At 46.8% G+C, this 15,526-nt stretch overlaps 1 protein-coding gene across 3 annotated transcripts in view; it reads left to right on the top strand.

Moving 5' to 3' along the window:
• The window catches only part of PTCD3 (pentatricopeptide repeat domain 3), a 91,038-nt gene that overhangs the window by 43,483 nt on the left and 32,029 nt on the right, over positions 1-15,526 (top strand). For all 3 annotated transcript variants that reach the window (XM_068275421.1, XM_068275415.1, XM_068275430.1), the window contains 4 exons: positions 6,249-6,277; positions 11,726-11,832; positions 12,951-13,029; positions 13,759-13,849. In XM_068275421.1, the coding sequence (XP_068131522.1) occupies positions 6,249-6,277; positions 11,726-11,832; positions 12,951-13,029; positions 13,759-13,849 (306 nt within the window). The remainder of the gene's footprint in view (positions 1-6,248; positions 6,278-11,725; positions 11,833-12,950; positions 13,030-13,758; positions 13,850-15,526) is intronic.

Genomic DNA, 15,526 nt, shown 5'->3' with positions numbered 1-15,526 from the left:
TAACATTATTGCCCCAACTAAAACGTAGCATTCCCGCGGCTGAAATGTAACTAAATCCCCCCAAACTCCCGGGGGGCAATCCGGGCAGCGCTTCCGTGAGAGGCAGAGCTTTCAGCCGCAGCTCAGCCTCTCCACGTGTTTATCAGCGCTGATCACCGTCTCCGCCCGCCCCTCTAAGTCTTCCTTCACTGAGAGGGGCGGGGGAGCGGCAGAGATACGCGCCGATTGACGCGTAAGGAGGCAGAGCTGCGGCTGAAAGCTCTGCCTCCTCCAGCAGAAAAATCCACGACCAAGAAAGTTGTGGATTTTGCGGGGGGGGGCGTTAGGGGGGGATTTAGTTAGATTTCAGCCGCGGGAATGCAGCATTTAAGTTAGGGCAATAATGTTAAACACATTTTTGAAATACAAAGAGGATTTTTCTGAGACTTCAGTGTCTCTTTAAAGGGAACCTAAAGTGAAATAAATGTGCCCTGTTTCACTTACCGGGCACTTCTTCCATCACTTGTGCCCCTCCAAAAGCTGAATGCACAGCCCTGGGCCACGCCCCATACCGAGCACTTCTTCCATCACTTGTGCCCCTCCAAAAGCTGAATGCACAGCCCTGGGCCACGCCCCTCCTTAATCGCACTCCTGTGGCTGGGAGCATTCTGCACTTCTGCAGTTGATAAAAATTTCAGCTGCGCATGTGCTAAACACTCCCAGCAATGGGAGCATGAGCGAGGAGGCGCATGGGGCCGCCCTTGCACAGTAGCCCACGACTGGTCCGGAGGGACATATCTGCTGAATGGAACAGCACAAATCGATGGAGAGGGACCAGAAGGACTAGGGGGGGGGGGGGGGGGGCTGGGAGAAGCCCCCAGGTAAGTTATACTGGCCACATTTATTTCAAGCGATCAGGCAAGTTCTAGTCCCTTCTGAGCGTTGTTGTATATCCCTCTGTGATCTCCAGCAGACAGCCTCCTGCTTGGCGTACAGTAGAAATCACCGCCGGGAGACTTAGGCGCAGGATACAGCCGATATGTCTTATCCTGCTGCTGCACAAGTCCCGGCGGTGTTAATTACTATTTCCCCTACAGGTCCAGGTGGATGGTGGGGAATGAAGGTGTTGAATTGCAGTGTTTTAAAAATAACTTCTGCTCTGTCTTCTGACAGCGCCAAAGTTACTCACTGTGCGCCGCTATAGTTGTAATTCCTATTGCGGTCTACGGTGGCGCCGGGTGCGCCCAAGTCTCCTGTGCAGGATTCTTTGTGTTCACTTACATTTAAGAATGGCGTGGGGAAGTTTGGACGCAGGCTGAAGCAGAATCACGGCTCTCTGTGAACTAACTGTACTTCTGCCCAATTTTCTAAATTCCCCTGGCACCCTTTCTTTCTGTAATTCCAACTATTGCCTGTTCCTGAATGACACCGATTTTATCATAGTTCAGGCTCCGGCTATTGTCTGCTCTCCAAATTACACATATTGTGGCCTATGAGCAGAGGCGGCCTTAGAGTACGCGGGGCCTGGGACAAATGTTATGTGCAGGGCCTAGAGCCATAAGTGTAGGCCATATACTGTACCACCACACTCACAGGCTTTTAAAGGGAACCTAAATATAAGTAAAAAACAAAACACGAGTTTAACTTACCTGGGGCTTCTACCTGCCCCCTGCAGCTGCCCTGTGCCTGCATTGTCATTGAGCGATGATCGCTCAGCAAACCTCCAGTCCCCCGCAGCGCCCCTTGTTTAGTCGTCACTGTCAGTCGTAAGTCACTGTCCACTGCACTGCTGCCAAATGCGTAGAGAGCACACTTCTCTTGGCCGCGACTGGAGGAAGTTATGGGACCAGTACCGGAGCTGCAGACAGCGGAGGACGGCAGCGTGGGAGCGATCTGAGCAGATGGGGCTGGAGGAAGCACCAGGTATGTATAAAACTTTTTCTTTCTCCCGCCTATGGTACACTTTAAGAAAAAGTGCTCAGTAGTGCTAATTGCTGCTTAGAAAATAGATGCATATATGCAAGACTTAAAGGGAACCAGAGACGAAGCTACTATAAAAACAGGAAAAGCTTTTATACATACCTGGGGCTTCCTCCAGCCCCATAAGCCTGGATCGCTCCCATGCCGTCATCTTCCGCTTCCTCTATCCGCCGGCACCGGGACCCGTCTCTTGGCGGCCAATTGTACACATGCACATGGGCTTCCTCCATATCCTTACGCATGCCGCCTGCGTAGTGTGGAGCCGCATGCGTAAGGATATGGAGGGAGCCCCTGTTCATGCGGAAAATTGGCTGCGTCCGCTGGCAGTAAAGCACTGCGCTTGCCGTCGACTGGGACCCGGTACAGACGGATAGAGGCAGCGAAGGACGGCGGCATGGGAGTGATCCAGGCTTATGGGGCTGGAGGAAGCCCCAGGTATGTATAACATTTTTATGCAGACGTCTCTGGTTCTCTTTAAATATAAAGAGTCCATGCTGCAAGAAGCTAAATCAACACCAGCAGTGAAAGGGTTACACACACAGGAAAGAGAGATGCTGGCTAGTGTTATCAGGGCTGGCACAGGAGACACATGCAGAGGAGAGGTGTCGGCTTACCAGGGAGTGGGGAGAGAGCCTATAGCTGATGTCTGTATAAAGGTGCCTGTGATCTCTGCACAGCCAGTGTACCTGTCTCCTCGCTCAATCTTCAAGAGGAGGCTAGGAGTGATAAGGGGAGAAAGGTGCCACTCAGTACAGCTGCAGACACCACCAGGCAGGACTGTCACTGGAATCCTCAGCAGCCTTTTCAAAAGAGCCGCTGCTCTCTCCTTACTGGCTGGCTGTCTGTGCAGGCAGGGGGCTGGAACTATGCCATCTAGAAGCCAGTCACAGCCCTGCAAAAGCCAGTCCAAGTATGCGGCAGGAAGGGCATCCAGACGGGAGATAGCATGCCGGGTAGCCTCACTGTACTCTCTTCTTACATCCGTTTTCTGCCTGTTGTCACCTGAAGCAATTTGCCACATAAGGAGGCTGAAGCTGCGTCAGGCTGCCTCATAGGCAGACTGACACTGCTAGTATGTGGCAATGCTTCGGACGCGGGGCCTGGGGCGATTGCCCCACTTGCCCCCCCCCCCCAAAGGCCGGCTCTGCCTATGAGGGTGCCCAAATTTACTGTTTCATGCTCATTTTCCCTTCTCCATAACTGCTGGTAGGGATTATGCATATTTACACAGCTTGAAAATGAACCAATCAAATCTGAGGTAAAATTCAATTGGTCCATTTTCAAGTTGCACAAATGTGCATAAAAATTAGCATAATCCTGCATTAACTTGAAATGATTTGTTGTTATCTCATTGACCATCCCTTCTTGCAGCCCCCTGGAGTCCTCCTGTGCCCACAACGTCTTTGAGTCCCTCCGGCAAGCAGCGGCGACCCCCGCAAAGCTGGCCGGCCAAGTGCCTCCTCATTGAGCTTCTGCAGCCGGGAGCATTCTGCGCATGTGCAGTACGCAGGAATTTTCTACTGTGCATGCGTTGCCCTGAGCTGCGCGCACCCTGATCCCGCTACCGGGAGCACTCTGCGCATGCACAGTAGCGATTTTCACATGCTGCGCATGCACAGAACACTCCCCAGCCACGGGAGCGTGATGAGGAGGCCGCTTGCCGGAGCGACTAGTACAGACGTGGGCACAGGATGACTCGGGGCTGCAAGAATTCCCAAGTTAAGCTAAACTGATTTTTTTTATTTTCAATTTAGATTTGTTTTAAGTGACCATTTCAGGCACTTGAAGCCTATCGAGGCTTCCCAAGTCCTCCTGTGTCCCACGGCGGTCTCGCTGTGCCCCTCCGAACAGCGGGATGTAAATACTTACCTTCCCGGCTCCAGCGCAGGCACAGTATCGGCTCTCCACTCGGAGATAGGCAGAAATAGCCGATCGCTGTCGGGCCACTCTACTGCGCAGGCGCAAGTCGCCTGCGTCGTAGAGCGGACCCGACGGAGATCGGCTATTTCCACCTATCTCCGTGCTGAGAGCCGCAACAGCGCCCCCGCTGGAGCCAGGAAAGGTAAATAAATCAGCGCTTGTCAGGCTTGTCGAGCCTGGATCGCCGTAGACTTCGGGGGAGCCAGCATTGGATTGCCTGCAGCTACAGCGGAGGAGGAAGCCTCATTGGGACCCTGAGGCTTCCCCCTACCGAGGTGAGTACCCCCAGGGGAATTTTTTTTTTTGTTACAGGTTCTCTTTAAAGGGAATCTGAAGGGAAAATAAACTTATGATATAATGATTTGTATGTGTAATACAACTAAGAAATAGAACTTAAGTAGCACAGATATGAGTCTCATATGGTTTCCAGTACAGGAAGGGTTAAAGCGGATCCGAGATGAAAAACTAAATATAACAAGTGACTTGTCTATATATCTTATCTAAAGTTTAGATAGTTTACACAGCAAATCTATCTTCAAACAGCTTCAACAATATATTAATATTTTTTCCTGTGATACAATGGGAGCAGACATGTTTTCTGCTTGTCACTATTACACAATTACACACACAGGCAGGCTTATCTGTATCTAGGCATGCTAATCTGCATATTCTGTGAAAACTCCACTCTTATCTCCTCCATTACACAGGCAACTGATCTGTATCTGCACTGCAGCTCTCAGATTGTGAAAACTCTGCCTCTGAAATCTATAGCTAGTAACACCTTTTTCACCTGCCCAGACTGAAATCCCACAATCCCTTGCAAGCGCCAAGGCACTCTGGAGAAGCTGTGGGTGTGGCTTATTTAGTTTATAGGAAATTAGGGTATTAAAACAAAACAAAACAAGTATTTGGCTTGAGGAATGCCCTATAAACTATATGTAAGGAACACAATTATGCAATGAGTAAAAGTTCATCTCGGATCCACTTTAAGAAACTTCAGTTAATATCTGTGCAAGAGAGCTTGAGCTCTCTGACTGACTAATTTAGTCAGCTACAGTGCTATTTTCTGAAGCTCTTATCTCAACCTGTTTCTCACGGTTTCTCATTTGTTTAAAGGAGAACTGTAACAAGAGGGATATGGACTCAGCCATATTTATTTCCCTTTAAACAATACCAGTTGCCTGGCTATCCTGCTGATCTTTGTCTTCAAACGTGTCTAAATCGCACCAGAAACAAGCAAGTTGTTAATCTTGTCAGATCTGACAATGTCAGAAACGCCAGATCTGCTGCATGCTTGTTCAGGGTCTATAGCTGAAAATATTATAGGCAGGGGATCAGCAGGACAGCCAGGCAACTGGTATTGTTTAAAAGGAAATAAATATGGCAGCCTCCATATACCTCTCTTTACAGTTGTCCTTTGGTTTTACTGCAGAGCTAATGACCCTTTGTATTTGAAACTGAAACAGCAGGAAAGTTCAGAGTATAGTTTGTTATTAGACAAGACAACAAATAACATTTATATCACGCTTTTTTCTCCTGGCAGACTCAAAGCGCCAGAGCTGCAGCCACTAGGGCGAAACAGTGTCAGAGCTGCAGCCACTAGGGCGAAACAAAAGTGTCAGAGCTGTAGCGACTAGGACACACTCTATAGACAGCAGCAGGGTTAGGGAGTCTTTCCCAAGCTCCTCCCTGAGTAGGGGCTAGCTTACTGAACAGGAAGGGCCGAGATTTGAACCCTGGTCTCCTGTGTCAGAGGCAGAGCCCTTAAAGGGGCAGTTTAGTGAAAATTATTATTTTCCATTAATCACATATCAGTTATTTTAATAAGGAGAGCATACGTTTCTCCATAGACCTTGTGTTAAAAAAAAGTAGATGACAATCCAGCTGATTTATAGCGACTGGCTCACTCACTACAGAGAGCCGTGCTGTTCTCACATGTAACTAAGTACATAAACAGGCTGCTAAGTAAGTAACTAATTAGCAACCTGTTTTATCTATTTACTTAGCTAGTTACATGTGAGAACAGCGGCTCTCCGTAGTGCGTGAGCCAGCCGTCATAAATCAGCTAGAGTGTCTGCTACTATCCGTGAAGTCCGTCGCTTAGCATGCTAATGACACAGCTCAGCTGTCTTAAAAAGCAGAAATAGTGTTATCTACTTTTTTTTAACACAAGGTCTGTGGAGAAACGTATGCTCTCCTTATTAATAACTGATATGTGATTAATGAAAAATCATAATTTTCACTAAACTGCCCCTTTAACCATTACACTATCCAACCATTAGTGTATAAGAGAAGGGAATGTTTGACTAAAATTTCACTTCAGTGGTAATAAACATTTCTTAATCTATTTTATTTTATTTTCCTTTCAGTTTACTTTTTCCTTTATGCCATGACGGTGGTATGTATATTGCTACATCTGTGTAAATAGTTGTGTCCGTGTTTTCTGAGAGTGCGCACGTACTATTCCTTTCTGGAGATTAGTCGCTGACAATGAGGGGGAATTAAACTGGCTAAACTCTCTCTAAATACATACAGGGAGCATTTCTATGTTTTCCTTCACTAACTAACCCCTGCTGCCACCACCAACTACACTACACTTCACTAACCCCTGCTGCCACCACAACTACACTACACTTCACTATCCCCTGCTGCCACTACCAACTACACTATACTTCACTAACCCCTGCTGCCACCACCAACTACACTACACTTCACTAATCCCTGCTGCCACTACCAACTACACTACACTTCACTAATCCCTGCTGCCACCACCAACTACACTACACTTCACTAACCCTTGCTGCCACCACCAACTACACTTCACTAACCCCTGCTGCCTTTACCAACTACACTATACATCGCTAACCCCTGCTGCCACTACCAACTACACAACACTTCACTAACCCTGCTGTCACCACCAGCTACACTACACTTCACTAACCCCTGCTGCCATTACCAGCTACACTACACTTCACTAACCCCTGCTGCCACCACCGGCTACACTACACTTCACTAACCCCTGCTGCCACTACCAACTACACTATACATCACTAACCCCTGCTGCCACTACCAACTACACTATACATCACTAACTCCTGCTGCCACTACCAACTACACTACACTTCACTAACCCCTGCTGCCACCAACTACACTACACTTCACTAACCCCTGCTGCCACCACCAACTACACTACACTTCACTAACCCCTGCTGCCTTTACCAACTACACTATACATCACTAACCCCTGCTGCCACTACCAACTACACTACACTTCACTAACCCCTGCTGCCACCACCAACTACACTACACTTCACTAACCCCTGCTGCCACCACCAACTACACTACACTTCACTAACCCCTGCTGCCTTTACCAACTACACTATACATCACTAACCCCTGCTGCCACTACCAACTACACTACACTTCACTAACCCCTGCTGCCACCACCGACTACACTTCACTAACCCCTGCTGCCACCACCGACTACACTACACTTCACTAACGCCTGCTGCCACCACCGACTACACTACACTTCTCTAACCCCTGCTGCCACCACCGACTACACTACACTTCACTAACCCCTGCTGCCACCACCGACTACACTACACTTCACTAACCCCTGCTGCCACCACCGACTTCACTACACTTCACTAACCCCTGCTGCCACCACCGACTACACTACACTTCACTAACCCCTGCTGCCACCACCGACTACACTATACATCACTATCCCTTGCTGCCACTACCAACTACACTACACTTCATTAACTAACCCCTGCTGCCCACACTAACTAAAATACATTACACTTCACTAACCCCTGCTGCCACCACCAAATACACTAGTATCTTTACTGTGTGACGTGAGGTGCATGCACCATCTCCCTCCTTGGGCTTTGGCGGAAATGGCTGATCCAGATCAGGTCCACTCCTGCGCAGTACCATCTTCCCCCTTGTGCTGTGGCAGAAATAGCTGAGCTCTTCTGTGCAGGTAGAGCGGACCTGATCGGGCTCGGCTATTTCAGCCGGAGCCCAAGGGGAAAGACGGTACAGCGCCTGCGCTGGATCCCGAAGGTAAATATCGCTGTAGGGGCACTTATCTGTTAACAAGCTTGTCAGCAGACTTTGGGGGGAGCCAGTGCTGGATCGGGACTACACATGAGGACGTGGGAAGCCTCATTAAAGGGATCTAAGCAGCTTCTGGCTTCAAATAGCTGAAAGGGCTGCCATGTTTCAGGAGTTCAAACCCCTGCTACTTTTTCACTGCCATTATCCAGGCTAGGTGTGAAATTCTTCAAGTGTGACTAATGTTTTTTGTTTGAAGTATAGAAGGGAAGACACAGGGTTTGTTTGTGGTCAATTAAGTCTAATGGGGTGATTTCTTATCTGCCTTCCATCATCTGTTGCTGTGCATCCACAGGTCCCAAGAAGTGCAGATTTTAACCCTTAAGCTGGCCATACACTAGGCCGATTCCCCGCCGATCGACGGCAGATTTGATCACTGGGATCGAATCTGCTGTCACATCGTTTTACGCTACACGCTAAATTTCGATCTATTTCGTTCCGAAAAAGATCGATCCCGTTGATCGCTCCGTGCGGGAAATTACCGTCGATCGCCCGCAGGTAGGGAGCGCTTTGCTAGCGGCGTTCGAGTGCCCGACGACCGACGCTATACAGCTGCGATACATTACCTGCTCCGCCGGTGCGACTCCCCAGGTCTCTGCTGTCTTCTTCTTCTCCGCTCTGGTCTGGTCTCCGGCATGCTTCACTTCTTCCTGTCCCGGCAGGAAGTTTAAACAGTAGAGGGCGCTCTACTGTTTAAACTTCCCTTAGACATGAAGAAGTGAAGCATGCCGGAGACCAGACCAGAGCGGAGAAGAAGTCAGCAGAGACCAGGGGTTTCGCGCCGGCAGAGCAGGTAATGTATGCGGGGGGGGGGGGGGGGGGGCGGTAGCACCACCACCACCACTGATTGTGAACGGTTTCAGGCTGAAATCGATTCACAATCTGTTTGCAGTAAAGGCAGCCATACAATCCCTCTCTGATCAGATTCGATCAGAGAGGGATCTATCTGTTGGTCGAATCTGATGGCAAATCAACCAGTGTATGGCCACCTTTAAATGTAAAAAGAAGAGGGAAAATGAAAGGGTTTATTTATTTTTTTAATAATAAACCACTTTTTCAAAATGTACTTTTTAATTTGCTATAGAACTTCCCTGGGAGTTTAAAATGATGCACGGTTCACTTTAAGATCCGGAGGCTTATAACTCAGAGGCACACTTTTTTTTTCCATTACGGATTCTCTTTGCAGCCAAGCAGGAAGATTTTTTAATCTTTACGAAAATGGGTTTCAAAGATGAGAGATCAGTCTAGCTGTTTGCCACCAAAATCTAGAGGCTCTCGGGCAAGACCACCAAGTATGCTTCAATGTGCCTAAGGTTTGACAGCCTGTGAAGCACAGGGCAACATTTCCAAGGAAACATTTTACTGACCCTGAGGTATGTCCTGTGGAGTAATTTTAGGGGGGGTTTCATGCTCAGAGGCCTGATAGCTGCCCTTAGTCAGGGTCTCAGCACAATTATTATTACTATTGATTTATATAGCGCCAACATATTCTGGAACAGTTTTGCATTCAAGTCCTTCTCCCATTGCTGCATAAACGTTAACTTCTGATCTCGGGGAGGGAAATTTAAAGAGAACCAGAGATGAAGCACCCTCATGTATTTTATCTTATAAATCAGTGGGAACATGACAGTTAGGGCCCGTTTCCACTAGAGCGAATCCGCATGCGTTGTCTGCATGCGGATTCGCATAACTAATACAAGTGGATGAGACTGTTTCCACTTGTCAGTTTTATGGTGCGTTTTTCTGTGCAGGATTTTTCTGCACGGTAGGGCCTGCAGAATTCGCCTGCGTGTGGAATGCAGGCGATTCGCAGGCAATGTATTTAATAGGGGAAAACGCACATGCGTTTTTTGCCGCGATTTCGCGTGCGAAATCGCACTAAAACGAATGTACATTGAGCCAGGCAGTGACATGGTTAAAATCGCTGATAGCCTGCCTATGCGAAATCGCATGCGAAATCGCGGCAAAAATCGCATGCGGAATCGCATCCGCATGCGATTTTGTCAGCGGTAGAATCCCAGCGATTCGCACCGCACTAGTGGAAACGGGCCCTAAACACCTAATCTGCTCTTTGATTTATTGTTCTCTGTTTAATTTGTCTGTTATCACCTCTGATAAGAATCCCGACTAAGCAGTCGGTCTAGCTTTGCTACAGAATGATTATAGCTGAGACTGTGGTCTTTGGTGTCTTTTCAAGTCCAAGCCTGCCCCCTGCTGGCTGTGCTCAGGAATCATTATAGCTGAGTCATTATAGCAAAGCCAGACTCAATGCACACTCCGGGATTCTTATCTCAGCTAGATAACAGACACTTTTAGCAGTGAGGATGAAACAGGGAGCAGGGCAGACGTTTTCTCTAATGTTCCCACTGATTTCTATGGTAAAATACATGAGGGTGCTTCGTCTCTGGTTCACTTTAAATAGGTTTATAGGAGCGATGGTACCCATTTTCTAGTGGGGTCATGGGCAGAGATGGACTCCAGCCAGTGACATAGCAATAGGGGATGCAAGGGTTGCGACAGCCCCGGGGCCCACTAGGGGGCCTCCTTCATCCATCTTATTATCATTGGTGCTGTACTGATAATGAACACCTCTATAAGTGCATTGCATAGTGGTAATCCTTAAACTGTTTCCTTACTCTAAATGCATCTCTCTGACACTAAAGCTGTCCTTGGTAGGTTCTGGGGCTCCTTATCAATAGGGTGCATGGGGAGCCCCATGTAAACTCGCACTGGGGCTCCAAGCTCCTTAGTTATGCCACTGACTCCAGCAATGTAGTTTTTATGATCCTCAGAAGGTCAAGTCATTTATGCTAAGTAATGATATAATTGTCGGAGGTGAAAACCCTCATTCAGGGGAACAGAGTATGAGGCAGAGAGTTGTTGCACGGTAGGTACTTTACCAGATGGTGATGGATGACCAAAGGTATCACGTTTAGAGCATTTCCACCAAAATAAGTTGAGGGAATCTAGCAAGGAAAGTCAGGGTTTTTGAAAAATTTCAAGATTGGGAGAAGGTTAGAAGTACTCAGAGCCGGGACAAGGCCCCCCAGCACCCAAGGCTGAGACGCCAGAGTGCTGCCCTCCATCCCTCCCACCCAGCCGTCTCACTGATTGCTATTAGACTAAGAAGCGCCCCAGGGCCCCCAACACATTAATCTCTAGTTATCTGGCTTGCAGTCACTGCCATGTCTCCTTTTCTTATTTCTCTCTGGTTCAAACACAATAGGGGAATGATAGCTGAGTGAGTTGTGTGCCCCCTCCTACACTGCGCCCTGAGGCTCGAGCCTCTCTTGCCTCGTCCCGGCCCTGAGTACTGTGTTTCTCTGAAAATAAGACACTCGTATTAATTTTACCTCCAAAAGATGTGCTAGGGCTCATTTTTGGGGGGGGTATCTTATTTTCTTTGATGGGTATAGAGAATCAGATGCTATGTTGGTGTATGGGGAGGTGTGCAGTCTCTTACTGCACCTCTCTTGTGGCTGCGTCCCCCCCTCCGGGGACCTGGAAACATGCACAGTATGCTGGGCCGGCTCCTGTGACCTCACTACCCTCTTGTCATAATCAATGCGCACCGGGGACACATCAGAGCACGCAGGTGCACATTGATTATGATGAGAGGGGAGCGCAGTCACAAGGTTTTAATTGAAATTTCAAAAGCTGTCTTGATGGATAATCTAATTGAGAGGACCTGTCTCTACTCTTACCAATATCTCACTGCTTCCAGTGTGCGTCTGCGAAGGATCTGGAACTGGCGTATCAAGTGGATGCCCTGAAAGATGTTGGAGAGAACTGGAGGCTGCTAGGAAGCTCGAGTCAGCAGAATGCGTACTAGTGAGTGCTGTGTGACCTTCACTCATCATTTTGTCTGCCGGTGTGTGGTTATCTGCAGAGGACTATCCTCTGCTCATTCTTGTGATGCCTTCTCCCCCCAGGCAGTGGATAGCAGGCAGAAGACAAGTGCAGATTCGTCAGAGTGAAAATGTGCTGTTGCTTTACAGAACGTCTGTTACTAGAGATGCCTCAATTCACTAATCTTTACCGAATTCGGTAATGCAGGAAACAGCTGATTTTACCGAGCACCTTGCTAAATGCCAATTCTCTAAACCTATTACCGCACAGAAAATGCCTGACTTGTGCAATAAATACCTCAAGAAACTGCAATTCACAAACCTTAACGTATTAGGTAAATCAAGCAAAAGTGTTCAATGTTTTTCTCCAGCTCTGACCAGCCGATAACTCATGCTCTCCATGAGGTAACATTGACAGGCAGCCAATAGGGAGAGCCCCTGAGCCCTGCATCTCTTTTGATTTGGTCCAATACCCTGGAGGGTGACTTGTGGATGCAGCACATCTAAAAGGATGGCGGGGATACACTGGACAGAAATCCCGACTCGCACACTGCTTCCTGCCTGACCTGCACCACTCTGAGGTGTGCCGCAACACCCACATAGACTTTATACCAGTACAAGGATATTAGTGCAACTGCACTAATCTTGATGTTAATCACTGCTGTGTGTTCGCCATTCTCTGCTATGGAAAATGTTTCCTGAAGGATACCTTTTATGAACATTTTCACACAAGTGTTGTCTTCAATAAAGGCTTTTTGTATTTTTGCATATAAATTCTTCAAGTTTCTTTAATATTGTTGATACACATATCCTTGTACTGGTATAAAGTGTCACTTAGCCAGAAGGGCTTAGTGAATTGAAGCATGTTAGTTTGTAGAATGCAGCTACGTGTAATTTCTTCCACCCCCACCCCCTTCTTTTTTTGGGTGCCTTTTTTTTCATATTACCCAGAGCTGCACCTGACAGGAAAAATCTCAGTTTATCCTAAACACTGGCATGGATATGATTTTTGAGGACTGGTGTTGGACATCCCTGTACAGTATATTGGCTGGAAGGCAGAATGCTCCTACAGGTCATATTAACTATTGTCTTTGTTTGCAGCTCCCGGCTGTTTGAAGTTGTGTGTCTCATGGAGAATATGGATGGTGCCATGCAATGGTACAGAGAGCACATTCCTTCTGTAAGTTCTGCTGAAGCTCGGGGGGGATTTGTAAAGCAGCAGGGTCAGCCATACTATGCCAGGGAAAACAAAACATACACTGCTGCCCATAATTATTCATACCCCTGGCAAGTTTTGACTAAGTTACTTTTATTCAACCAGCAAGTAATTTTTTGACGGCAAATGACATAGGTGTATCCCAAAAGATAATAAGACGATGTACAAGACGCATTATTGTGAGGAAAAATTATTTCTCAGCTTTTATTTACATTTTAGTAAAAAGTGTCCAGTCCAAAATTATTCATACCCTTCACAAACTGTCATAGCCTGTGGGAAATTCCAAAGTTCTATACCATTCCAAATGGTCCAAGCTGTTCTAAAACATCCTAATTACCCTGATTACTTGGGAATAGCTGTGTTAATCAACTCAACAGGGGAAAAACAGCAGCTCTCTGCAGTTGATTTGTGGACAGTTATGGCTAAGACAAAGGAGCTCAGTGAGGACCTGCGGCTGCGCAGGTGCACACTATGGCAAGAGAATAGAGACCGGCTGACAGATAAGATTTATTACAGCAGAAAGATTTCTGAATAGATTGGAGTGCTTGCAATGCAGGGTAAGAATTCTGGCAGCATTATAAACACAGTGCAGTGGTTAAATGGAATTTGAGTTTGTGGCTGACAATCCTTCTTTTAAATAAAGTTGATTAGAGAAGAAAAAAAAGTTCTAAATGCTTTTCTTTGTTTGTGCAGAAATTTTATCCTCACTCTCAATTCATTGTGGCACTCTTACAACTGGTGGAGATGGAGAACCGTTATGAACTCATACCACAGATCTGGCAAGGTAGACTTCTGGTATATTTTTTTTCTGTTGAAGTTGCTGTTATTAGAAAAGTTACTAGTAAATATACAGTATCTCACTAAAGTGAGTACACCCATCACATTGTAAATATTTTATTACCATATATACTCGCATATAAGCTGACCTTCGTATAAGCTGAGGTACCCACTTTCCCTCAGAAACCATTAAAAGTGAATAACTCGCGTATAAGCCCCCCCCAATAGACTGATGTGCCCCCAGCACAAGTCAGCCCCCCTCCCCATAGCCAGATGTGCCCCAAGGATGATATAGCTGTGTCTCAAGATGCCACTAGATGGCGTCATAGATATGAGGCACATTGATTGCCACACAGGAAGAATACCCGATCATTGGACCGCTGACACGTTGCTTGCATGATAGGCTCCACAAGCCAGGGGACATGGGTAGTCTTGAACAGCTCACATTGCACACCATGTTGCAGTGGATGCGGGGCAAGGACACATCAGAGAGCCAGCTGACGAGCAGGATCACTAGTGTACGATCCTTATGCTGCTCTGCCAGTAACAAAACTTGCTGCACCATCCGCTCTGCTCCACTGACTCATATAAGCCGAGGCGGTAACTTTTCAGCATATTTTTTGTGCTGAAAAATTCGGCTTATATGTGAGTATATAAGGTGTATATATACAGTGGCTTGCAAAAGTATTCGGCCCCCTTGACGGTTTCCACATTTTTTATTTTTTTTTAACAGTTGAAGTTTATTGCTTTTTTCAAGTGAACACAGAGTTAGGTACAGAGCAGACTGAGATTCGAACAACAAAGGAATACAAATTACATAGTATTACAATGGAAGCAGTGTGGCTTGATGCAGTAACAAACAGAATCGTAGTTCGCCATCATTTGCATATCAGATACATAGCTGCTGATATCAGAGCTGCTCTGTAAAGAGGAGGATTGAGTCTAGAAGTGAGTATTAACTACCCACCGAAAAGGGAAGGAAGAAAGGATAGGAAAGAAAAGATAGTAAAGAGTTGTCCGCTTCCGGCCCACGGCCCTAATCTAGGATTGGAATGAAGTTCTCATTTGTTGGATCTAGGATTCTGCTCTCCCAAACTCCCCATATTTTACCAAATTTCTTAGGACTCTTTCTGTTTAGGTACGTAGCCCTATATAAAGGTAGGGCGTTATTAACAGTTTTAGCCCACATACCAAGTGTAGGAGTAGATAGTTTCCTCCTGAGTTTTAAGATCTCCTTTCTGGCATAAAAGCAAAGCAATCTTACCAGATTTTGTCTGTGAGTTGAGAGATTAGGTTTATCAAGTTTCCCAAGTAGGAGCATGCCCACGTCCAATGGAAAAGAGGTTTGTAGCAATGTGTTGATTATGGTAAGGACATTTTCCCAGAATGGGATAATTTTGGGACAGGACCAGAAGATGTGTGTGAAGCTACCTACACCCACCAAGCATCTCCAGCAGATGTCTGAGTTGGTGTTATTCATCCTATGAAGTCTTTCAGGAGTGAGGTATACTCTGTGCAAGAATTTAGTTTGGATGAGCTGATCACTAGCTGCAACTACTGTGGTAGGGAATTCTGCCAGGATTGAGTCCCAGTCTTTTACAGTCAAAGTAGGTATATCAGCTGACCATTTCTGAAAGCCTTTGTTAAGTCTTGGGTGATTACAGTTAAGAAGTTCTGTGTAGAT

This window comes from Hyperolius riggenbachi, chromosome 1, assembly GCF_040937935.1.
Source record: "Hyperolius riggenbachi isolate aHypRig1 chromosome 1, aHypRig1.pri, whole genome shotgun sequence".
Lineage (NCBI taxonomy): Eukaryota > Metazoa > Chordata > Amphibia > Anura > Hyperoliidae > Hyperolius > Hyperolius riggenbachi.
Note: the sequence above shows the minus strand (reverse complement) of the source record. Positions and strands in the feature narration are given on the sequence as shown.